General features: G+C 35.4%; 1 protein-coding gene across 1 annotated transcript in view; it reads right to left on the bottom strand.

Moving 5' to 3' along the window:
* CFAP47 (cilia and flagella associated protein 47) overlaps positions 1-25,882 on the bottom strand; it is a 363,098-nt gene that overhangs the window by 11,966 nt on the left and 325,250 nt on the right. The window contains 3 exon segments of the mRNA XM_050891106.1: positions 8,320-8,481; positions 9,989-10,160; positions 25,239-25,400. Coding sequence (XP_050747063.1) covers positions 8,320-8,481; positions 9,989-10,160; positions 25,239-25,400 — 496 coding nt within the window.

Raw genomic sequence — 25,882 nt, forward strand, 5'->3', positions numbered from 1 at the left:
AAAGCCTATCACAGTTCCTCAGGGAGTCCTTGCCATAAACTCTGTCAGCATGAAAAGAGTACACATTTTTGTATTTTCCGGTCAGGCATTCTCCTTTTAGTCTTTGTATGTGTTGCTGAGGACAACGCTATCACTATCTGGACAGAAAGAGAACAAAAGAAATTGAAACTAGAAATACAACGGCATGGTCAAAAAATAATCCACAACACCCTGCCACAGTACAGCAGGGCAAGTATCATGCATGCTTAGAGGGAACACATTTTCAGTTGATAAAACTTGAAGAATGAAAAACTAACAACATCTCAAAGAAAAGCTGTTCAAATCTGTTTATTCATGGCTTGTCACGCCAGAAATAACACTGCTTTTCAAAGAAAATACTCACAAAGAAGTGAAATTTAATATTTTATGACAATTCCTATCTCTACGGACATGTTGCACATTTCCTGGGTAAGTGCTATTCCGTGGGTGGTACACTGGGTCTCTGTCTTGTTTAAAAATAGCTCTCCTTTGGAATATGTTCTCACGAAAGGTTTTCCTAAATTCAAAATGCTCTCATGAAAAAAAGGACACACTGTAAGTTTGTAGAAACAAGTAGTTCAAGTGCAGAAAACAGAAACCAAAAAGCTTCTGCCTTCTCAAAAAAAAATTAACTGACATTTAGCAGTGCCATCAGACTTGGGTGCATTAGCAGATTTAGCCTAGCTTTTCCTTTAGGTGACAGCAAGGTGGGCAAAACTACTGAATGTCTGAAAAGACATTTCAAGTCTTGTGACATCAAACTCATGCTGACAATCTCTTTTTGTGGTGCCTAAAGTTGTGCAGTTAAGTTTATAGCCCTGGGCCATAAGCACTAACCCCGCTACGGCCTGAGTTCCCATCTATGTGCCATCTAAGCCTTGAATTTTCACATCTGTATTTCCTGCAAGGACTGCTCAGCTGTGAATGCCTAGAGCATACTTACTACACACAAAGGGCAGGCACAGGATGAAAAAGAAGTGCTGCCTCTTAGACTGAGTAGCAGAGTACAGCACTCATCAAAAACATCTGAGATGAATATTCAGGCCCTGGCTCTGCAAATAGAGACCTGAACACAGTTCTTCATTTCCAACATCATTGCTCTATAGACTAGATTTAGGAACATTTTAAGACAACACTTCCTTTATCTCCCGTGTTCAGTCTGTTTTCTCGTAAGTAGTTAGGGATGACGACTCCTAATAAGCACTTTGTGTCTTCGTAACACATACAAGAGCGTGACTTAGACTACAGATGCAATGACGAAATGCTGAGGGAGATGGGACAGGCTGCATGCACAGAAGACACAAGAAAATAAGGACTTTATTCCTGCAGAAATTGCATCTTAGCAGGGTGTGATGCAACAGTAGTTTTTTTCAGAGACCGTAAATGATTCCTCAAAACAGTTAGTCAGAAAACACACAGGAGAAAAAGCTATAGTTTTAGTCCTGACAAGGGGACCAGACAGTTTTAAATGAAACTGTCAAAAAACTGAGCTATAATTGTGCACACAAGATATTACCAAGTCAGAGAAAAAAATCTTATTGCATCAACCTTGTCAGATTTTAATTTTCATAATGAAAAATGGAGAAAAACTAATAAAAAAGCTTTAAAGAAAATCTGCATGCTTCTTGACAGCATTGGCACAAGGTACTAGAGGCAGCTACAATTTTCTTCTGTGTTGAGTAAAATATATACACACATACACACATACTTACATGAACCATATAGTCACACCTAAAACCTCCCCATTCCCTCCCCTTCCCTTCCTCTCCCCTCCCCAAAGCCTGATAGTTTTAAACAAAAGAGTCATGTCAGTTACTGGACGCAAAAGTTCCTCAAAGTGGAAGCTATGTCCAAATAAGGAAAATAGAAATTCTGGCAAATTAAATGTATAGCCGTAACATGATAGGCCAGCAGGGATTCTGATGAAGATATGGCTAACAGTACAAGAACTAGCAATTAAAAACTTATTCACACACAACCAGAAACAGGAACCTTTCACAGTGTCTGTAGTGCTGATAAATCATGAATTTTTGTTTTAAAAAGATATCTAAAGATGGCCTCTCAAGAAAAAACAAGCAGTGTTTTCACTGATGTTCACATGAGAGAGATGATCTGGCATCCTGGCTAGCTCACAAGCGTAAGTAAATTGCTTTCTCATTCTCATCTTCTATAGTACAGAGAAAGCTGGAGACAAAATTCCCAGGATAGCACCTGAATTTCAGACATTATTGTTTTCAGTGTCTGTATATTTCGAGTATAATTAAAAATTAATAATTATGTGGTTTAAAATGATTAAAAATTAATTCCTCCTTTTTGATTACTGCTTCAGGTAAAACAGCTCTGGAGTCAATGTTTGGCTTGTCATTTCTCAGCCATGAAGGACAGTGATGAAGCAGTCTCTATTTTTTCAAGAAGGCTTTTGCTTAACTCAAGGGTGGCAGATACTAACATACTTGATGAAGTTTAATGATGTGTAGACTTTCGAAAACACGTATGAACCAACCACAAATGAATTAGTAAATATAAGGGCAGAGGCCATATAAATCAGAGGAAGCAAATGTGTCTTCCCGCCTGCGTGTTCCCTAACTCCTGTCATAATGGTTTGATATTGCTATCAGTCAATATGAACTCTGCCCTTACTCAAATAATGAACAAGAGTAAATATTAATTTGAATTTAAATAATAATTGGACAATGAAACCATGGCAACAAGGAAGAGTGGAAATTGAGCTAGTATTTAACAGATATATTTATACTTACTCCTTTAATCTTGTTCTTAAATAGCATTGTTCTTAAATAGCAGTCTGTGCTTGTCAGTGTTCTCATGTTAGATAATTTTCAAATTAGTAAACTAAAAAAGAATAGCACCTTATGACTTCAATTAAAGAAAACCTTAAAATTTATATTCCCATAGATCTCACTGCAAAACTTATAAAATACCCAGCAAATCTGAAAATACAAGCCTTTATTAAATGAAAGCCCAAAACAGCTTTAATGTTTACTCCTCTCTTCCTCAAACTAGTGAAGCAGTAAATTATCCTGTAGAAATGTATTTCTTTACAAAACTCAGCATTTTGCAAACTATACATAAAAAACAACACATCGTGCTTTTGATCAAATGTATTTTTTTTCAATAAAAGAAGAATAACAAAATGTCTTAATCTGTAAAGTACATAACTGCTTAAGCAAATAAGGGATATGGTTTGAAAATGTTGCAATGTGCTTCCAAAAATAGTTAATCATAACTAAACTTACTTCTTGTAATTTGTAGTTAACATCTGTTGGATGATACAAGAAATTTCAGTTATTACGTAGTGAAGTTCTTTAAATATATTAACTGTATGCAGTTGTCAAATTCTATAAAATTGTTAGTGATAGTTGGTATGATTTAGATAATTTTTTTTCAACCAAAAAAATGACAACGGAAAAAAATTAGGAAATCCTCATTATTTATCAAAATTGGTTATGTTTCATACCAAAAAAACAACTCCAGTTTAATTGACCACTCTAAATCCTGAACTCTGGACATCAGAAAAGATTTAACTCCAATTATCACTCTATAGCTTTGGAAAGACTGCTTCAGAATTAAAGGACTGTCAAAAAATATGAAGAAACACTGCAGGACAAATGACTGTCAGGGAACGCTTTACCAACTATAACATCACGTGTTGTAAAACCAAAGCAGGAGCTAGGGTTTTTATCTTCACAAAATGTTAAGATTTCTGTCTCTTTCCTGTTCTACCCAGGGGTACTATACTTGCAGCTTGGTAGACTGACTTTTCCTGCTAAAAGCGGTCCAGGTGACATGGCTAGATACAGCTCCTGGCTAAATGTGTGACATGTCAGATATTGTATTATTAGGAAGGGTGATCATAACTTTTTGGAAGCTCTGCCGCATGTGTATCATTATCGATATTTTCCACCAGTCTCCATTCAGACTCCAAAAAATGGAGCTCAGTCAACATTTGTTCTTTGCAGCTGCCACTATGTGGGAGACGCTAAGATAAAGTATTCTAATTGCTTCTTTAGACTAACAGTAGAATTTGGCAGAACTGGTTACAAAGAGATTGGCATAGGAATCCAGGCCTGTAACATGCACAGCGACGTGTGAGAGAGGGTGAGGGAGAGGGTGTGTGTGCTGAGAACTTAATGAATGCATTTTCTTGCAGCATACATAATTCTGGCTCATGGTAATTCTAATGAAATACAGCAGTAATTACAGTGAAATAGAAATATTTTTCAAAGTTGTAACTGTAAACATTTTTTTGTTTTTCCCTTCACAATTAGGGAGGGTACAGAAAAAAAATGGGTTGCTCGCTATTCTTCAGACAGCATTAAAATTAATTTTGTGTCATCAAGGAATGTTTTTAATTGAACATTTATTCCATGCACTAGGGAATGTGCATAGAAAAAATAAGGAAAATATCCACAGTGGTGTTCAAAATACAAAAAGTAGGTTAAGATAACTAAGTCTGCACATGCAGTCATTTTAAAGCCTAATTTCATCTTTCTTCTCATCTCCCCAGTCCACCTGGTTTTGTTCTCTTTTTATTCTAGCTCTGTTTCCATAATTGGGTGGAGTCTTGGATTTTGCAGATACCAGTACATGGAGACCATACTGACACCATGCTGTTTGCTTTTGTGATAGCAGGTGCTGACTAATGTTTTTCTGAAGCATAGTTTGAGTTCATCTGAGAAGTTTCCTCAATGTAACAAATACCCTGTTTGTGACAAACACAGGATTGGAATGAGAGGTTGGGATGGAAGGATGGATAAAATTTTACTGTATATGGAAAGCAATACGTGATTAAAACAATCGCTAACAGGCACATGGAAAGCTAGAATTATATTGGTGAAAGGAGGCTCTGTATATGAGAAATAAGCAGATAGAACGAACAGGAGAGGATTATCCACATTCTTGTCTAAACATTCAAAAGTAATGTAGTTTACAAAAAATTTCCAGGTGAACGTAGTGTTCATATGTATCTATCCACATGTTTCATATTGCCTACTGAAGTATTTGCACTGGAAAACAAATACGGTAACATTCTGCTGTAGCTGGAGATCAATATTTTAAGGTGAAGAAATAAATCCAACCATCAAAATACCTCTGTACTGGAATATATAGTAGTAAATATTCTCCAAAAAACAGTTCTGTATTAATACAAATGTTCTAATCCCAAAACATAATTGATTAAAAATACATTAAGAAGTTATTTTCAGTAAAACAAATATAGAAAGGACTAGTTTTCTTAAGCACAGCATCACTTTCGGAATTTTTATTCTCCATTTCAATTACAGACATCAGCATAAAATAATGGACCAATTCGTTGAGCTGGATATCAAACAAGTTTCTATAATTTTTATTTCCAAGGATAATATTCTATCTGTTCTTTTTGGTTAATACTGCTGTCATTCTGTAAACCATTGGCATTCAATAACGCATTTGGTATTAAAACAAACACTAATGTTAACACAAACATTAGAGGCTTGTACCAAAGCCAATTACCTCAGTGGAAATGTTGCCAATGATTTCAGCTGGTGTTGAATTAAATCTACATTTATGACAAAACCCGAAAAGGTCATCTACGAATGTTAAAAAGGGGCAGATTTTTCTTATTTGACAAGTGAAATCTGCTGATTTGACTCTAACCAATCTTAATGCCATTATAAGAAACCATTCAACAATATGTCCCTTTCGAGTTTTTAAAGCTGAAAGTAAAATGTTGGACTACTCATATATCACAACTGTCCTAGGTGCAGACAGTTTTAAAAAATATATTTGAGTCTTCTTCATACAACAGAACTGTTTGGCTGCATTCTCAGTGTCTTTCATTATTTATGGAAGCAGATATTGGGCTGTTTCTCATTGGGGGCATGTGTGTGTCAATTTTAAATGTATTAAAAGAGAGAGTGCATTACATATTTGCATGGACTCTCAGAGCTTTCATTATTGCAGATCGTTGTGAACAGCGTAGCAACTACCTCCCATTTGTAACTGTTCATCATTCCTGAAGCAACTACATCAGATGTAGTTATGAGTAAATTGGAAAATCATTAATTCAGTCTGAAATATTCCGTACACATTAAGGATTTTGTTGGGGAAGGGCGGGGTGGAATTAAAGGGAGAAGCCCACATTTGAGATGCAGTAGCCATAAAAAAAAAGAAAGCTAAAACCATTGACCTCATAGCTTTGTAGTGGTCACCAAAGGTGCTCTGTGGATCACTGAAGATCCTCATTCAATTTGGTATATATACGAGAATCCTAATCTGTCCTTAATAAGATACTGAGCCTTTTTTTGGGCCTGTGGTTCTCAAATATTTTTTGTTGCATCACTATGCAACCTGCTAGCCCAAAAAGATGTACAGGTCCTCTCAGTGATTCTGTGCAACCATTCTGTCCTGCAAGTAGCAGAGGGAGAAAAAGACACAGCTGCAGAGTCCCTTTCTAGCAGGTTACTCAGAAACACATCTCTGTTTCCCCCCACTACTCTCGAAGTAGCAGTTCCATGAGGTATTATCCAGCATAAGAAAGGAAGACAGAAAGTATCTATATGCAGGGTGAAAAAAATCCCACCTTTCTTTAAGTACCAGAACTCTATGGGATTGTGCTGCTAATTGTTTACTTAAGAAAAACTCCAAAGGGCTGACCGTTTTTTTCAGGGAAGGTCTATAGGATGACAGTCCATATCCCAATTGAAACTTTTAATCCATATTTTAATATTTCATGGTTTTATTTTTAATCTAAGTCATTTGAGTTATTCAAGCATTAAATTACATCTGTAATATATGGGGTTTTTGTGTAATTGCTTTTAAACTGTAGATCCAGTATGCTAAATGTTGGTTGGCTGACTGTTCTATTTCTATAACAAAACCTCTACCACCAAAATCTCCTAAGCAAATCAAAGATAAGATAAAGCAATATAAAAATTACAGAGCAGTTGTTGGCACTATTTATTTACAACACGGAGCTTATTCAGTACATGCAAGCATTAAAATTTGTATTTGAAATGTATGGGGGGAACCCTTGTTATGTAAAATAAAGTTGGAATTTGTTTAAGGGAAAAAGAGAATCTGTCTTCCATCATGGCTCCTTCTTTATATAACTATAATGATTCAGGTCTTATAATACCTTTCTGGAGAACTTTAGGTCTCTTCACTACTATCAAACACCTACCAGGAGATTACAGTATTGCCAGAGCAATTGCTTCACTTTTTTTCCAGAAACAGCCCATTCTATTGAAGCTGTTAACTTGAACACTGTGATAGGAGCCTTTTTCAGAGTCCTCAGTAATTATCATCACTGACAGCTATCTAAAAGCTGGAAAAAACGTCCATCTTAGATGCACAGCTTTTGGAAATAAATCAGTTGGAACCAAGGACACTCTCTGCTGGGGATGCTACAAAAGCATGTATCTACAATTGAGGTTAACTATCAATCAGCATATCTGGCACACTTTCTAGGTATACAGTTTAAAAAAGTCAATTTTAAAGAGAAAAGGAAATTTAAAAACTTCCATAAGCTAATTAGATTGTAAGCGTCATGATTCTTTCAGGTTCACTGTTTACTATTTTAAAACTTAGCTATCAGTACCACACAATTTATTCCTTGACTTTCTGCTGTAGACAAATGACACCATGGGTTTGCTATAACATTATGGAAGTCTGAGAAAATAATGAAAAGTATGTAAAAATACATTAACAGAGATTTCTGCAGGACTTTTAAAAAAGTAAGTAACAAAATACTGAAGAATGACACAATTATTTTATCTAGTGAAAGGGCAGAGTAGAGATTAATTCATAATATGCTTATATAATAAAACAGGAATACTTAAAAAAATGGCACATTTGAAATTTTTTAAAGCACAATGCAAAGGATTGTTTTTAACTCAGTGTAAGTATAAAGTACTTTGAAAAACAATCAATGAGTAAAAACATTAAGGCTTTAATAGTGAGCCTTTAGTATCACAACATACTTGCCTTAACGTTGTATTACACATTGTAACACACAAAAGCATTTTAGGGCAAAACTTTAAAGTCATAACATAAGCATTTGGATCTATTCCACAATTTTCCTCTTGAGTGGCTACAGCCTAAGTAGAATGTTTCTGTTTCCTACAGTACAGCTTCAAAATCACACTTGTTGCCTACACAATGCAGCACTTGAAAGTAATGATGTATTACTGAAATAGCTGCAGCTCAGTTATGTTTCTCTTGCCCAAATCTATCCTATCCGATGTGTTTGAGTGTGACTTCTAGCCTCAGAAAACTGCATAAATACTTTATCATAAGTATTTTTACCTTGTCTGGCTTGTAAGCTTAAAGCCAACTATAGATTCTTTATTCAAGCCAACTGCTTCAATGTTGATGACATCATCCACTTCTGGCTCCGTAGCAATGAACACCATCGGAAACTTCCAAACACCTCCTGTAGTGCACTGTACTATTAGAGTTGCTTCATTCCTTAAAATTTCAGATAAAAACATTCATTACATAGAACAGCATTATCAAACATGAACTCAGTAAATTAATGTCCAAACTAAGCATTGAGTGCGTAGAACTATACTACAGTAAAATGAAAATACAGATGGTTTTAAATTAGAATACATCCTTAATTTTATGTGGCATAGTATGCATCAGTTGCACTTTAGACTGGAATGCAAACTAAATAGCATTTAATATTTACAGCAAAGTACAAGAAAGGGCATAATATGAAAGCAAAATGATGGGCACAGCTATGAGATTTGATTCTTCTGCCTACTCTCTGTTGAGTTAAACAAATTTAACTCAATTTGGTTTACTCATTATTCTTTATTTACTGTGGTGTTAGAGGAGAATTTGGTCCAGAACTTGTTAGCAGTTCAATTTAGAATCAAATAGATCTGACGTAGATCTATGTATTTTAGAAAAATTCCAGACTCTGATGTCTTCAGACTGTCTAAGAAGAGAGTTGGTGCTGTAGATTCTGATGACAAAGAAACTAATTAACTGCAGTCATTGAGTCCTCTACATGAAGCCTGGCAGATCTCATGTACATAAAGATAAAAAACCAAACCAAACCAAAACCAAATAATAATAAAAAAATGGACAGAGCAGAAATAAAAAGGCTTTATGAATTAATCTCCCTTCTGACACAATGACACTGCATGAGGCGGGTGGATAGTCTTTCCTAAAGGTTTGCTCTTTGTTTACTTCAATAACCTTCTGGACTACTGCAAATACAGTTCGCTCCTGCATCCTATAAATACACTCTTTGCATGCAACCCATGCTATTCAGCAGTGACTGCTCCCTAATCTTCCTGGTAATGTTGAGCCTCTGAATTTACCTTGTGCCTGCATCTTACTGAAGCTTCTTTCCAACCTCCCCCCTGTACACATTTGACTGCTTCAAAAGGAAGGCGCAACTTCCCTCTTTCCAAAAGGATCTCCCTTTCAGAGTTTTTTTTTTAAAGAGGTGGGAGGTACTAATGTAAGTCAAAGCAAACCCATCATTTTTCACATCACAGCTATAAAAGAGGGTAATATTTTCCTGTGGACTGCTGTTACTGGGGCACTAGAGACGAATTTCAAATTCAACCATCCCTTCCAGCCAAAGTATATGCACACATGCTCGTCTAGGAAAAGTTTTTCAAGACTGATAGACCATCTTGTCTCTATGCTTTCCGTGAATTTTGAGAACAACTAATTTTCATGGGAAGTCTTTCAATACTCCAATATTTAGAAGTAAATTGATGCACACACAGACTAAGGCAGTAACTCAAGAGAACCATCTCGCAGGCATTAAAAAGAAACACTGTCAGTTTTAATACCAAAGATATCATGCTGAGAAGCAGTGAGAAAATCTAAAATAATAGATCTCAGAGGTGAAAACAAAATGAGGAAAACAATGCAGGGAGGTGCTTACACAGCTAAGAGTGACCAGACAGGATTTTATTGCATGTTCTGTTGGTAATAAAGAACAGGAGCTTACCTCATTGGTTTGTTAGGTGCAAACACTATATTAAAGATCAGTGTTACGATCCCGGATTCTGTATCCTGTTCTCTTTGAACCAGATGCATACCAACCAAAGATTCAAGCTGAGATTTAATTTCATTTGATTGATATTGCAATTCATACAGAAATTCCGCTGTTGTAGAGAAACCTAAATGATACAAGAGAAAAAGATCAGCCTGTGTGCACTCTAACATCACACAGTTGGCTGGCTAGTAGTTACAATTCTTTCATTTGTTACTAAAAATGACAAATAAGTAAAACTAGTAATTATCCAAAACTTGAGTGATTTGCTTCTGACTGCATAGCAAAATCTTCCAGTTTCATATGAGAGGCTACATAGTTTCCAGCAAAATGGAAGCTGGAAAACTTACTTAGGAGATGTGAACAGTAATAGCAATATTGTTCTGGCTACCACTTCTGCATTACAGTGAGATATTTCTAGTTCATCAGCCAAATGAAAATTGCAAGAATGTAATACTATTTTTGAGTAAGGCCATTGGGACAATCTAAAAAAAAAAAAGTCATTAAGGACATCAGTGCCATTGATGGCTGCGAGCCTGAGAAACAGAATACAGAAAAATAGTGAAGATGTCACTAGCAGCCTCTTCTCTTATTCCCGGTAGCAGCTATGAAAAGGCCAAGTAGTAATGACATAAGAATAAACAGCTGAGCTTCTTGAATCAAATGTCTCCTCCAGCTGTAATAAAGAAAACTGTGATATTCAGTATACAATAGTAATTTGTGCACAGAAGGGAATGTTTCTGTGAGGAAAAGAATCTCAAGCTGCTAATCTATTTAAAAGTTTTATGCGTTTTATGGATGAAAAGTCTTTCAACATAACCACTAAATCCTACAGGAGATTTCATTTTGCTATGGCCACATATCTCAGGGCACATTTTGAATTTGCACAGCTTAGTACAATGCGCTGTGCAGAACTCCTATGTATGCATCCCTGTATATATATGCTGGCTATAGAGTGCCAGGCAGCTGCAGAGTTAATTCCCAAGGCCTTCTGACTTGGAATTCTAAAATACAGACTACATATTTTTTTATATAAAAAGTCCAAGAGACAATGCACTGTGAGATAGTTGAACAAAAGCTTACTTTGGTTTTGCCAATCTGTAATGCTACCCAAATTTAAGTGAGTATGGAGATGCCTTCCTATGCTTGTAGTCCTTTCTGCTTTTCTGAATGTACAAATTCCTTCTTCGTACTTCGTTAGCTAACAAGAAGCTTGAACTTTTGTTGCCAATATTTTTGTAACATACAGGTTAACCCTAAGAAATGCAGCAGCTTATATTGAAACATTTCTGACTCTTAAAAATGGATCCTTCACAGAGACATCTGTACAATTTATGTTAGATCAAAGAGTTACACAGACGTAAGCAAAATATTATTACCAACATATGGGATTATCAGTCATAGTAGATACACACTGAGTACCAAATATATAGGATTTCCATGTATTAATCCATGTATTATAAATTTACTTTACTACAATAAATGTACTTTGTTATAATGAAATTAAACATAAACATTTTTCCTACAGTTTATAGAATTCCTAGGATCATCCTACATTGTTCCATGATTTGTTGTTACTCTATGTGAAAAATATAATGTTTATGCCATGCATTCAGGTTCCAACACAGCCCAGGGCTTGTAGCAGTCACCCTAGACAAATGCCAAAACATGAAGATTCAGACATAAAAATTAACTTCTTATGGGAGCGAAAAGATGACATCATTTGGAGCATTCCACAGTGAGAAAATTGCAACTGTTGAGCAGATGTTTCTTTCAGCAGTTATATCACATAATGCTTCTCAGGAAAAGCTTATTTTATAGTTCAGATGCTAGGAAGAAAATGTTGTGAATTGCATGCTGCTTTTAGTATCCAAAGACATTTGGTTTTGGTTTGACATATGTACATAGTACCTTTTAGTCAGAAGCAATTAAATACTTACATTTTTTCTGCTCCAGGCTGTTTTGTAACCTGATCTGTGCTCATATTAAGTATTTAGTTAAAATATTTTAATATTTAGAACACCTAAGCAAAAAATATGCATTTATAAGTGCCAATATTTGAAAGCTTCATTATGCTGGTCCCTTAGCTGATTTTGATCTACACTGCTGATCTAGTTTAGGACTGTTCAAAAAAGAAAAAGGTAATTAGATTTTCGTCACAGCTGCCCTGAAGACTACTATATTCTCATACTATGGGAAGCCTCTGTGAATATGTTAATATTTGATTCTAGACAATACACATGCTGCCTAAACAAACTGGCAGCAGCTAGAGGCAAAAAAAAAGTTGTGAATCATTGCTAGAAATTTGTCCAAATTGTCAAATGTTCAGAGTTCTCTTGACTTTTAGAATTTCCAGTTTCAATTAAAATCATGAAATAAATAAAACATTGGAGACAGAATTAACATCTTCTTTAAAGTAATGCCAAATACAATATAGCATACTATTCAAATATGCCTTGACCCCTTTAGCACAGCTCTTTGTATATTTTCATTCACTAGTTTTATTATTAAAAATCACTATTTTAGTATAGGTAAAATTCTTATTTTATCTAAAACAAATTGTAAAATACACATGCAGATATAAAGTATACCCCAATTAATCCACCTCTGTTCTGTAAATAGAGAGCAGCAGGAAGAGTTTTAACCACATCTGACTCAACACGGAGATATTTACCAATCTAAACACTGTGAAGATATAAGCATGCTATTTATGTACCGCTGGTTACATCTAGGGAATAGAAATTCCAATTACAAAAAATATTACTTCCTCATATTTCCTGAAGAATATTATGCATTATTTAAGTAAGAAAAGGAGTAAGAATATGTTTTCAAGGTAATTATTCCAAGACAAATTTTTTAAAGCATTAAAGGTTTCTTGTTTTGAAAGGCAATTAATCTCAGTCTTTAACTGTTTTCCTTTGTGTAAATAAAGACTTCCAAAAGGTAGTATGCATTTAGGCAACATTTGTGTGTGCAGAATTACTGAAGCAACTATGTTTAAAAACCAATAAGGTTTTTGAGCTATATACTTCTATGATTTGGCTGTCATTTATTTTCGAGTGCTAATAAGGCTACTTCTTAAAAAGCACTAAAATTAAAGTGTTGAGGATTTGTGGGGTTTTTTAAAATAGCCTCTAAGAAGATGAAAGGAAATAGACCACTTTTTTAAAACTTATTTTCTGACTCTTAAGAATGATAGTGTGGAAACTCCAAGGGTTTTACACTCTGAGCATAGGCAAATTAGGCAAATGTGAATTTTTGTGACTGTTAGGATTTACTGTAAAACTAATTAATAAATGTCATACATCTAAAAATAAAAAGACAAGCCTAACAGGTTCACATAATAAGAACCTCAGGAATTTAAATGACTTTTTCGTGGAAAAGAAGCCGTATTCAAGCTTCAAAAGAGTTAATTATAAAGGCATTGATGGGCCTAATGTCTATAGAAGGTACTGTGAAAGGCCCACTGGATATATCTGACCTGGAATGGAGTTTCACACTGTCATTAGAGAAGCTTTTTGTACCTCCCTCATATTTTTGAAAAGCAAGTAAGTGTTTGACTTCACTGAAGACCAGCTCACTACACAATGTGTTTTCTGATGATAAAAATCTAATGGACACTGGCCCGTGAGGCTGCAGTCTCTTGTGGATACCTAAAGGAGATCTAGCTACCTGAGCTCTCTGCAAATAATGCTTAACCTGCAGCGGACTTGGTGACACAAAAACGACAAGGCAGAGGAACTTTCTAAGGGACTCTCCTTACTTTCACACTGTCTCCCATTTCCAAAGAGACAGGAGGAACTTAAAGCTGTGATGGAAAGAGGTTCAGATGGCAAAAATGCTTGTCCTCATTACAGAGGCTTTTCCTTGGATAGATGCAATAAAACAGAGATGCAAGTGAATTCACTCAATTGGCCTTCCTCACCTCCCATTCAGCAGGCTGCAATCTTACTTGTAGTTATTTAATAAAGGAGGTCAGCACAATCACAGAATACAAACACAGAATGAAAGCCCAGCCATTCATAAACTTGCAGCTTTATGTTTTTCAAAAGCTAGATAAATTATTTTATTTGGTGCTGAATATAAACATACTGCACTCTCTCACTGATTTTTTTCGCTGGTTCTGCTGATTCTTCAAGGCTAAGTATCCATTGTGGCCCTGACACCTTAAAAGGATTTCTTCCCCTCTTGATCTAATGGTCTCCAAACTGGTGAAATAGAAACTACAGGACCAGACCTTAACTACTCACTTCTACCAGACAGCTGGCATCTAATGTTGACCTTCCAAACCTTGTGAAATACCTTTCTTCATAGCCCCATTCAGCTCTTATCTGACACTTGTCCTTTTCCTGCTTCTCCACTGTCTTCCAGGAGTCTTCACGCACACTGCTGGAACTCAGTAGGCAGTGGGGAATGAACATTAGGCATGCAGTTATGCCTTACCAGCAAAAGCAGCAGCAGACAGAATACATTACTGTACAGTAGATTAAATCATTTTAATATAGTTTTCAAGTAAATACTCAAGTGAATAGCAAAAGTGAATTACAAAAGTAACAAAGGAAAAAAAATAAAAGGAAGCCTGGTGGTCAAGAACATCCTAACATTTAAGTGGACAGTATCATCTGGGCAGTAAGAAATTTATCTCTTCTGAGAAGTAAATATCTATTTCTCACTGTAAAATGTCGTAACTCCAGGATAATAGCAGCAGAATAAACAAATTGCACAAGAACCTGAAAAGACCTGGTTGTAGCTGAATATGCCTTTCACTAAATTTCTTCATACAGGTACTAAAGTGCTGTATGTAGAGCATTACAAATATCGGCAAAGATAACATCATATACTTCATTACATGCCAGACACCAAATTACCTCAAATACAAAGAAATAAATGGATAATAAAGTGGTCTCCTTCTGCTGATAATATGCTCGTTGATCCTCAATGCAATTCAAGGAAAGTCTCAGTGTAGTTCTGTCTATACATCTTTATATCTCTTCCCTGCAAATTTATTTCTCTTTCCATACCCAGTTAAAGCTTTTCATCCATATCTTCAAGGCTCTGCAAAATTCCACTCTCAGCCACATCTTTTTTTACCCTGCATCCCACTGCCTATTCCCCTAGCAACCAACTTCAACATTCCTTTTCTAAATTTTCTCTTACATTTGATTTTTCTGTTTGCTAATTTTTTCTCTTTCAAAACACTTCTTTAAAACAGATTTCTACTGCTAAACCAGATTTCTACTGTAAAGAAAGCAGTAGAAAGCACTTTCCTCCCTTTTTTTTTTGGATAATGTCTTTCTTCAAAACACTGCATCATTTAGTGAATAAAATGGAAGTTTGTGAATCCATGTATATGAAATACACGGTATGCATCTAGCATCTGCTGTACCGCATACATTTCTGCATTCTTCCTTGCAGCTAGTTTCCATATATTCCCTCTCTCTGAATCCTTTTTGCACTAATTCCCTTTTTATTAAGTCTATCCATACTCCCCTCTTAACACTGTTACTTTCTTTATTTTGATACTATTTGGCATACTAAATTGAAACAAAAACCTCACAAAAACCAAAAGGATCTCTCACATTATCCTCGTTTGATCTGGCATTCTACTTAGATTAGTACATTAATCTGTACATTAATGTTTTAGAGTAACTCATTAAAATGTATTTTTTGAAAAACATTCTATTCCTTCTTCAACATTCTCCTTTTTTATTTAGCATTGTCTTCATTTAGCTAGCAATTCTAGCAAATAAAGATTACATCTGTACCTGGGCACAGGCAATGTTAAACCAGCTTCTTCGTGAACATATGTTATGATGTAGTCTTAATTCACACAGACATTGTTTTTTCCATGGTATCCTGACTCATTTGCCTCACTTTGAATGCCACCCCCTAAAATCAGTAACAACTAAAGATGTCTTTTAACCTAACCATTCAATTTGTATTGGCCCACACAAGTGCTAAACTGAAAACAACATTATTTATCATTTCACGTTTTTTTCCACCACACTCACCATGATGATGTCTGTGTACTTCAAGGCTTAAAGTAGTGTCCTGGTTTGGGCTGGGATGGAGTTAATTTTCTTCTTAGTAGCTGGTGCAGTGCTGTATTTTGGATTTAGTGTGAGAATACTGTTGATAACACTCTGATGTTTTAGTTGTTGCTAAGTAGCGCTTATCCTAAGTTAAGGATTTTTCAGTTTCCCACGCTCTGCCAGCAAGCAGGTGTGCAAGAAGCTGGGAGGGAGCAGAGCCGGGGCAGCTGACCCGAACTAGCCAAAGGGGTATTCCATACCATGGAACGTCACGCCCAGTATATAAACTGGGGGGAGTTGGCCGGGAGGGGCGGATCGCTGCTGGGGCATTGGTCAGCGGGTGGTGAGCAATTGCATTGTGCATCACTTGTCCTTTCTTGGGTTTTATTTCTCTCTCTTTCTTTTGTTAGATTCCTTTTCATTACTATTATTATTATTATTATTGTTAGTATTATATTTTATTCTACTTTAGTTATTAAACTGCTTTTATCTCAACCCATGAGTTTTACTTTTTTTTCCCAATTCTCCTCCCCATCCCACTGGGAGGGGGCAGGGGTGAGCGAGCGGCTGTGTGGTGCTTAGTTGCTGGCTGGTATTAAACCACGACAAGTAGTTACATTAACATCTAAAACAAATTATGCTTGTCATTTGGAAGACCAGCTACCAATGCAAGCAAATTTCTTCAGATTCCTTTGGAGGGGCAGTGTGTTTACAGATAGGCCGCCAGATAACCTGCAGATCATGAAGCAATAGCAAGGCTGTTTTTTCCAGTCTTTTTATATGTCAGCATTATGGGTATTCTTTCCTCCCTCCCAGACACCCTCTCACCCTCAGAAGTATCCTAGTTTTCAGCTTTCCTTTTTATTGTTTGGTGGTTTACTGGAAATACATAACTCACAGGGCATGTTTTATGTTTTGGGGTTTTTTTGACAATGCATCAATGACTGTAATTGCCAGTTTCCTATAGGTGGTTAAGAGGATACCAGTGATTTTGCTCTAATTCCTTTATCACACTCGTGTTCAAAGAATTTTCTAGCTTTTTGTATTATGTTGTATACACTTAATCACTTTCTCTCTGTCTTCAAAATTCATTCTTAAAACCACTTGCTTCAGAAATCTTTCTTACTCCTTGTCTTCCAATGCTGTCAACATGTACTGTGTCAAGTATACTTCTCTGAGACAGAAAACACCCTTTTCCATATTTTGCAACACAACATTTCCATTCATGGAACTTTATCACTTGCCAGTTAAAATATCATTTTACTGCTGAATAAATGTGACCTTCCAAATGAGAAGAACAAATAGATTTAGCCTATCACTAGCTATTTCAGTTCCTTCACAGTTCCTTATTAGGGTTATATGGAAAATACAAACATAATCTGTCCTACTGAATAAGAGTAATTATGTGTTTAGAAATTCAAGCTCCTGCATAGTTACTTATAAAATTCATCATGTTCAGGAATACAATCTTAAAATATTGCAGATCTAAGCATCACTTTGTAAATCAGCTGTGTGTCTGTACAATGTATGGTGGTTTTCCTGCACTAATGGCGATAGAATAAGTAAGTTTAAAATACCTGTTCCAAGAGAAAATAAGTGTTTTCCGACTACCTTTAACTTCTGTCTTGTAACTTGGGTGTAAAATTAGAACCCTTTTGTTTTTATAAAAATAGATCTTTCTGATCAGCCTTGATCAGTCTGAAACAATTTTGAGTGAGAAGGAACACCTTGGCTGATTGCTGCTAAAAATCCGAACGTATTCAACTGCACTGAGATGTGGTTCTTACTCAGCAAGGCCAGTTTCAGTTTTTCAATGAATCATAAAACACTGCTGTTTAAAATGTTCCTATATCCAGTAGCATTTATTTGCCCTTTGAAATTCTGTAGAGCTGACACAAACCAATCCAAGACTTCTTAATCCTAAAACTCTGAAACTCACAATGCTTGAAATAACATAGCACATATGTAGCAAAGAACTTCATGTTAATTTTAAAGGCATTTTTACATCTATCGAGTCTGCCAGCTACAGCATGCACTACTTCAAGAAGCTGAAAAGGCCTTACAATCTGATCTGTTGAGCTACTCCTCGCTTGCAATTACATTGCAAGTAGCTTTTAGAAGAGTAATAATTTAGTGGTTTAAAATCTTTTAAATTAATTAGCAGATATTTCAGGCAGACACATTACTTTTCTTAATAACAATGGAATAACTTCTCTTAACATAAACAGTCCAGACTGATTAGAATCTGGTTGCCTGTTGAACACACTGAAAACTGCATCTTTTTTGTGTGGGATTTCAGGAAGAGAGATGCAGCATGGGAAGGTGTGTATTGTACGATTTTGGGTGTTGTTTTTTCTGTTTTTTGAGGATATATGAGAAGGACATACGCTAGGTCTTGTGATTTGCAATATATCCATTGATTCATGGTCATCATATGAAACGGGGACCTAGGGACCAGGAATTTTTTCTGTTCTGTTTTTTTTTTTTCATAGCTGCATTTGTTAGAAGTTTGGGTGACAAAGATGTCAACTTAGGTTATGCTATTTCCCAGTATTTCAATGTAAATCACTAAGCAAATAAGCATGTGTGACTATAGACTAAAGAACTTCAGCATGAAGATTCTCCCATACAAAACCAGATTTTTGTGTTTTGAAAACATGGCCCCACGTACTGAAAGCTCCCACTCAGTAGCTCTGCAAATTAAAAAACACACTACACGACAAACATAAAGACAGGTAAAAGGGGTAATATAAACTTGCAATCTCAGATGGAGTGATTCTCTGTATTTCCTTCTAACTTGAAAGGGGATATGAAAAGAGAAAAATTTCCTAGCAAGTTTTCCTCATCTGTTCATATAAAAGTATTATTCTTATAAATGAGATAGAAAGAATCTATGTCTTATATCACATCAAAATAACTTTATAATTTTCCTGATATAATTTAAATTCTAATATCTGTGCTATGATTGAATCTTTGATTCAATGATCACATATTAATTTTTAATTGAAAATTAACAAAAATGTAAATTTATGCACATAGAACTCTACTGATGTAGATAAATTGTTTCTGGTACTGTCACTAGAATCTGTAAGCATGTCTTAGTTTTACACTATGTTATGGTCTATTACAAAAGGATGCATTTTTTATCTTTTGACTTTTTTAATATACAAAACAGGCTGAGCCACAGAGACTAGAACACAGGACCTAATCACTAGGGTCACATTCATTTGCCTCCTTTTCCTTATCCAACGAATTGCATTCAGTTATACATAAGGTGGAACATCTATAACACAGGGTAGTGTAAATTCCTCTACTATGAGACAGATGTAATCTCATGGGAGGTTTCCACTTGTGTTATTTTTTGGATAGAAATCAAGTTTCAGAATTAATAAAAATTTTGTGTAGTAAATTTCTGAGGTTTCACTCTGTCTTCCTCAGCTGGCTTGAAGAAAGATTAATGGTTCAAGGTTACAATTTAATTCAATGTTCTGTGGTGATTCTATGCAACTTCTAGTTACTTGTCTTATCATTTTAATAACTAGCTATGTCTTCAAAGCTTCAGATCAACTTATTCTTAAACTGTCAAAACTACAGGCCTGATGTACTAATTTACAAAAACATAAAGTTGTGTACATTCTCCATAACAACTGGGGAAGTTTTGTTTTTTCCTTTTTGCTTCATGTTCTTATTGGAAATGTGCGATGTGGGAGAGATGAAGGAGATCTAGAGTGGACAACTTCATTTCCTCTAAGAACAACAACAATACTTGAATAGTGCAGCTTCAGAGACAGAAAAAAACAAGGACAAAGAATTTTAGTGCAAAAAATGACAACAGGATGTAATAACCTGGAAACAGAAGAGCATTTGGGATAGACTAGTTGTATGTGTGCATGTGTTTGTTACTACAGTGACTGTCAGATACATTGTCTGAGGCAAATTTAGATGTGTAAACCCTCTGCTTGCTTTTCTATGATGAAAAGCATGCAAACAGCTGAGACAGGGAGAGCACTGGTCCATTGTTCTTCTGGAAAACCTATGAAGTCCGCATCTTAAGGGCTTTGATTAGCTATGCTTTGTTGACGGCCCATAATTAACGAGAAAATAATGCAAAAAACCTAGTGCAAATTAATGCAGATAGATCATTGTGAGGTGCTATGATGTTGCGGAAGCATAACTAAGATCCTGGAGAGCTGGGCTGACTATGGTTTTGACTTACAGAAGCTTTCCCAAAATATCTTTACAAACTGAGGTTGTAGTGGTGCTGTTTCTATGGAAGTAACACGTCCTTATCACCCAAACAAAGAAATTACAGGAAATTCTGTGAACAAGAAATGGGAAAAATAGAACTTTGGCAATCACAATCATATAACAATTAAAGTAATTCATAGACTCTTGCAGCAAATTACATTGCCTAGGTTTCCCTTAGCCACTAATTCAAAATACATTTTAAAGAGATATCTGTGTGTGTGTTCTTGTTTCAGAGATACGTTATGTTGGGCTAGCCAATCAGTTCTTTTGGACTTCTCATTTTTCCTAGATGTACATCATACTGAAAAGTAGCACCAGGAAGAATTGAATCATTTCTAGGTTTATAGTAGTTATTTTTTTGGCACTTTTGTGAAGCTGAATAAATAACTTCATATTAGTTTATAATTGATCTGGTTCTCTGTAAGTGTTGAACATTTTAACTGAGCATGATTTTGCATAGGTGTTAGAAAGCAATTTTAATTTACATAATGATGACTCTCATTCTTAAGGCTTGCAGATTTCAACATTTTATAAAATGGCAAAGAAACAGAAATGAGTGAGGGTCCTGTAGTTACAAACTGTGTTTGCTCACAATTCACAAGCTCTTTTTACAGTATTTGTCATTATTGTCCTAGTTATATTAAGAAATGGCGGGGGGGGTACTTGTGAGAGAAAAAATTATGCTAAATTGTTTCTTTTTTTAATGGACCAAGTGGTAACCTTGTATATCATCATCAGGTAAATAAAGTCCTATTTGAAGTTCTTCATTAAAATGCCTGTGCATATTGCAGTTCAATATAGAAAGTAAACAATGCATCAAATCTCTCCTATGTTTCACTTATAAATAAAGAAACAAAGAGCCAGATGTAAACAAAAATTATGTAGCTGACCAAATAATCCATCTAGGCTTTCATTGCTACTCTGATGCTCTATTCTTTGGCTTCTACTATGTTCGCTGTTTTCCAGCAGGAGTTGTCACCCTTAACAACAGGGTAATAATCCATTACGGAATGACCCAATTGGTGGTTCACCCCCTTGTCAACACTTTCATTTTGCCATTTCTAACAGCTTCCACCAACTGTTAATCCAAAACAAACACTTTTTTGTTCTTCCACTTCTCACAGAGTAAAAAAATCACTTAACAATCTTTTATACAGCTATAGATCTCTCATCCTCAAATACCATTTCAAAAATAATTCCACAGTTATTCTGACAATAGAGAGACAGCTTCAGTTAGATATAAGGCCATCTTCATCATTATTATCCTCTTCATATTGCTTTCAATATTAACCTGACACACTTTATCAGCAATTAAATTAAAATCTCTCTGGATGAGAGATAAGTCTATAAGAATATTTTGTCTCCACCTATACTGGCATCTTTCTGCCTCACGCTGATAAGATTTCTTTGGTCATATCCAATTTTATTGACCTCTTTTCTGAAAAGTGAGCTTCCCGATCCAGATCTGTCACATCAAATTGGCATTTAGTGGAATCCATACCACTGGCTAACATGAAATCCTGCTAGGGTGGGGAATAGCTTTTAACATGTGTTTGGACATGTCGTTGTTCTTCCTCTGTTTCAAAGAGCTGCTTTAATGAACTTAAAGAAAATAGAGTTAATTCTGATGAGTGTCAGCACTTCAGGAATTTTTGAATGTTAGGTAATTGCTATAAAATTGTATAGAATATACATGTTTGCTGGTTTTGTGGATGGTGAAACAAAGGGTACAGATACATTTTGCATAATGTATACCAATGTACATTATGGATTAGCATATCTGGAAAATGTTATTTAACCACTAGGTGCAATTGAACTGTCCATCTGTTTAGTCAGAGGTCAGCACAGCTGTGAAACTTGCATATAACATAAAAAACCCTCATACCTGTGCTACCCTACAGAACCTGGACAGCATTATTCTCCCCAAAATTAACTCTCATGAAACCTTCCCCGAAATAAGAACCCAGGAGCAAGGAGCTAAGACCAGCCTTTCGGCTGTGAGAAGAGCTATGAATTAATAAAGATTAGGGAAGTTAATTATAAACGCGCAGCTGTTACAGTTGGTTTATGTGATAAACTGAAGCAATTGAAAGGGATGGGTTACAAAGGACCATTACAAACACAGAGACAGAACAGAACTGATTAGTGTATTTCCTCAACCAGCAGATACTCTGGCTGTGTACTACACATGCTCTCAACATAGTCAAATTTGGTTGCTTAGAAATTTATGAATTTCAGTCAAATATCTATAACTGATAATTTATGAATGTTTGATGTTTTTCTTAGAAGATCATGGAAAATTAAACATATTTGTATTTCCCATTGAATATTTAAAGTAAACTAAAAAAGCTGTTTTATTAGAATAAAAAATAACAATCACAGTTGTTTAGATGAATCCTGGGTCTTAAATTTCATTTAAATGAAAAAAATATCTTTAGAGCCATATGTAAGAAAACAGATAAAAAATACATACAGGTTAAAAATGTGCATTTAAAACAATTAAAAACTATTTTTTAAGGGGCCATATCATAACTGCTATGTCTAAAACATTAAGCTTTAATTATTTGATCTCTGGAACTTTACTGACTTCTGAATAACAAACTATGTCATTTTAGCTGGACAGTATTTAGATTGTCCCCTCTTTCTTAAGAAATTATAACAATTTTCTGTTTCAAATGATATCTTCTGGATTGGATGAAATTGAATCCTTTTAACATAAAAGACATGCTTGAAGATTTTTCACTTCCCAAGAATTTGTACTTGTCCAAATAATTTAAATACTGAAGCACAGTAGTAGCTGTTTAAATCTGATCTGCCAGTAATTATCATCATTTATCTTTGGATATAAAAACTGCTTACTACACATCACACATACACTCTGATGAATCACTCTTTCAGAAGAGAAAAAATGAAAAACAGCTTGCCAGGCTGTTATTTTAGAGGTTTACGCTTTTATTTACGTTACTACTGGTAGACTGCAGAAAGCTGAGATAGATAGTACCATTAAATTTGATTCCTAACAGGCATCAAATTCATCTAGCAATAATGACATTATAATGTCATTGAAAACCATGAAAAGCACCGGAGTTATAAATGATCTTACTATGATGTAAAGCATTTCATTACCAGACTTCTTGCTTGAAAAGATGCAATGTCCCAAATCAATGTCTTGCAGTATGTGCAGAAGCTAGTGTTAATAAATATGAAATATTATTCCTATGAATAAAACAAGCACTACACATCATGAATCTGCAAGTCTTTCAAAATGCCGCCTCAGCTTGCTCAATGCATGTTATTCTTGTCAATTCAGATGCCACCATATTGGAGGGAAATAGCTCAGGTATGTTTAAGGTAGCCTACTCATACGTGACAAGTCAATAAAGAGCTAAGCCTGCTACTCTATAGTAAAAAAAAGGTACCATGTATTTTGATACACAGCAGTTCTTACCAGGCTGAATAAAGTTATATAATAATATTTACAGCTCTCCAAAGAGGCAAGAATGTATGTTGAGATCTTCACATGTTTTTATTTTACTAGGTTGACCACTATCACTTTGTAATACGGGAATGTAAGATAATAATATGCCCAGACAATAAGTTATCTTTGACACCGCAATATGAGCAAATATAAAGTTTAACTAAGTAATTACAAACATTAACTAATCAGTAAGTATATGCTGTGCAAGCTTTTGTTAACAGTTCAATTTCAGATCCCCTCCTGTTTTAAAAGCATTCAAAAAAAAAAAAAATCTGTTTAAAGATCTGGACAGTGATTGCCGATATAAGACCCCATCGGTCAGTGTGCAGGGTGAGGGCATGTTTGCATGAAAATCATTCTTACAGGAAGGATGTAATGCATCTTGATTTACATTTTACAGTTTTTCAGTTTTTCACAGTTCTTTGGCAGGAGAGTTTCTGTAACACGGTATTCCTGCAAAGCCTCTACTGGGCCAGATTCTAAATGCCATAAATGAGACACAAAAGCCAAGTTTCCCTGCCTCTCAAACTGATTGCCTAATTGATTGCAATCATAGCAACTTCTGTAGACTCATCTTTTACCACTATACAATGCATTACACTCTTGACAAAGTTGGAGCATGTGTGAAATCCCGTCCCTTCATTTACAGCTATGTTAAACACACATTAGGATGTCTCATGTCACGTGTCATAGTTTTTAAATAACATTTTTCTTAAAAAGTAGGATGACTTTGAACCCAAAAAGAAATGTAGGTTAAGTCTCAAAGGTGCAACAACTGATGAAGGTAAAATGAAACAATGCATAATTTGTTGTAGTGAGTATGACTGTTAACACACATCTATCAACAGAAATACCGGGCATACAGCAGTAACAAGCATTCTTTTCTTACTACTTATACGTTGTACCATTCTGTTTCAGTGAGACATAATATGAAAAGCTGGTGTATCTCCAAAGAAATTGATTTTCACTGTGTCCTCTGCTGATTAACAGTAAGTGGAAGCTATCTTTTTACAAAGCTTTATTGCTTCTTTCAAACAAGGCCTCCTTCTTCAATCCATTTTGCTGCAGATACTGGCCTGCTGATGGGAGTGCATCTTACAAATAGGGACAACCTGCAGACAGATATTTCCTTGCAATGCTTACACAGACATATTTTTGCTAACTTTAGACTTTGTGGAGGCTATTCTCTTTTAAAGAAGAGACGGTATGTGTGCAAGCCTCACATCCAGGACAGATACAAAAAGAAAGGTTCAGGTTCAAAGGTGCCTATAACTGCAGATGTACTCTTGTATGAATATCCCATATTTGCAACAGGGTAGAAATACGGACTGAGAGAAGGATTTGTCTGAACCTCATCTGTTGTCACGGCAGAGCTACATTTGGTGAAGCACTTACCTTATTTGCAATGTTCCTAAAATAGCATGATATCCAAGCTATTTATTCTTACCATCAGTGACTTGAACTTCTTCTTGGATGTTGGCTGGCTTCTTTTTATTGACCATGGCAGAATTTCTTGTGGCACGCATAGCAGTTGCACCAGGAACTACACCAGTCAGCAGCACTTCTACTCTTCTTTCTACTCTCTGCCTGGCTCGACAGCGTACCACAGCTACAGAAAAGCAAGAACCCATTATTTGTAAAGCATCAGCATCTTGATTTTAACAAAACAATCAAACATAGAAGTTAAATGGGCTTAGAGAATGACAGAATTCCAGTAAGGACCAAGATAAATAAAAGCTTTTCCCCAACCCAGAGTTTCTATTGTTCTGTTTAGGTGAAGTAGTAGAAAATATTGCTAAGCAAATGAAAATCTGTTCCTACAGGTAGTTCACAACAGCACTTGCAAATTTCTCTCTTTTTTTGTAATCATGAAATGTATCTTCATTTTAGTTCATTTGCAAATAGAAATTATGGCATAGTTTGACATACACCAATGAGAAAGGAAGACTGAAAGGAAAACAAAGAAATGAAGGAATGTCAAAGTTAAATGAAAGAATATCAAGTTACTCTTTGATTTCTTAATTTAAGAATACTGTTGTTCGAACTTCAGCTTTTATAGAACTATGCCGGAATAAAAAACATTCTGATACG

This window comes from Gymnogyps californianus, chromosome 1, assembly GCF_018139145.2.
Source record: "Gymnogyps californianus isolate 813 chromosome 1, ASM1813914v2, whole genome shotgun sequence".
NCBI classification, from domain to species: domain Eukaryota; kingdom Metazoa; phylum Chordata; class Aves; order Accipitriformes; family Cathartidae; genus Gymnogyps; species Gymnogyps californianus.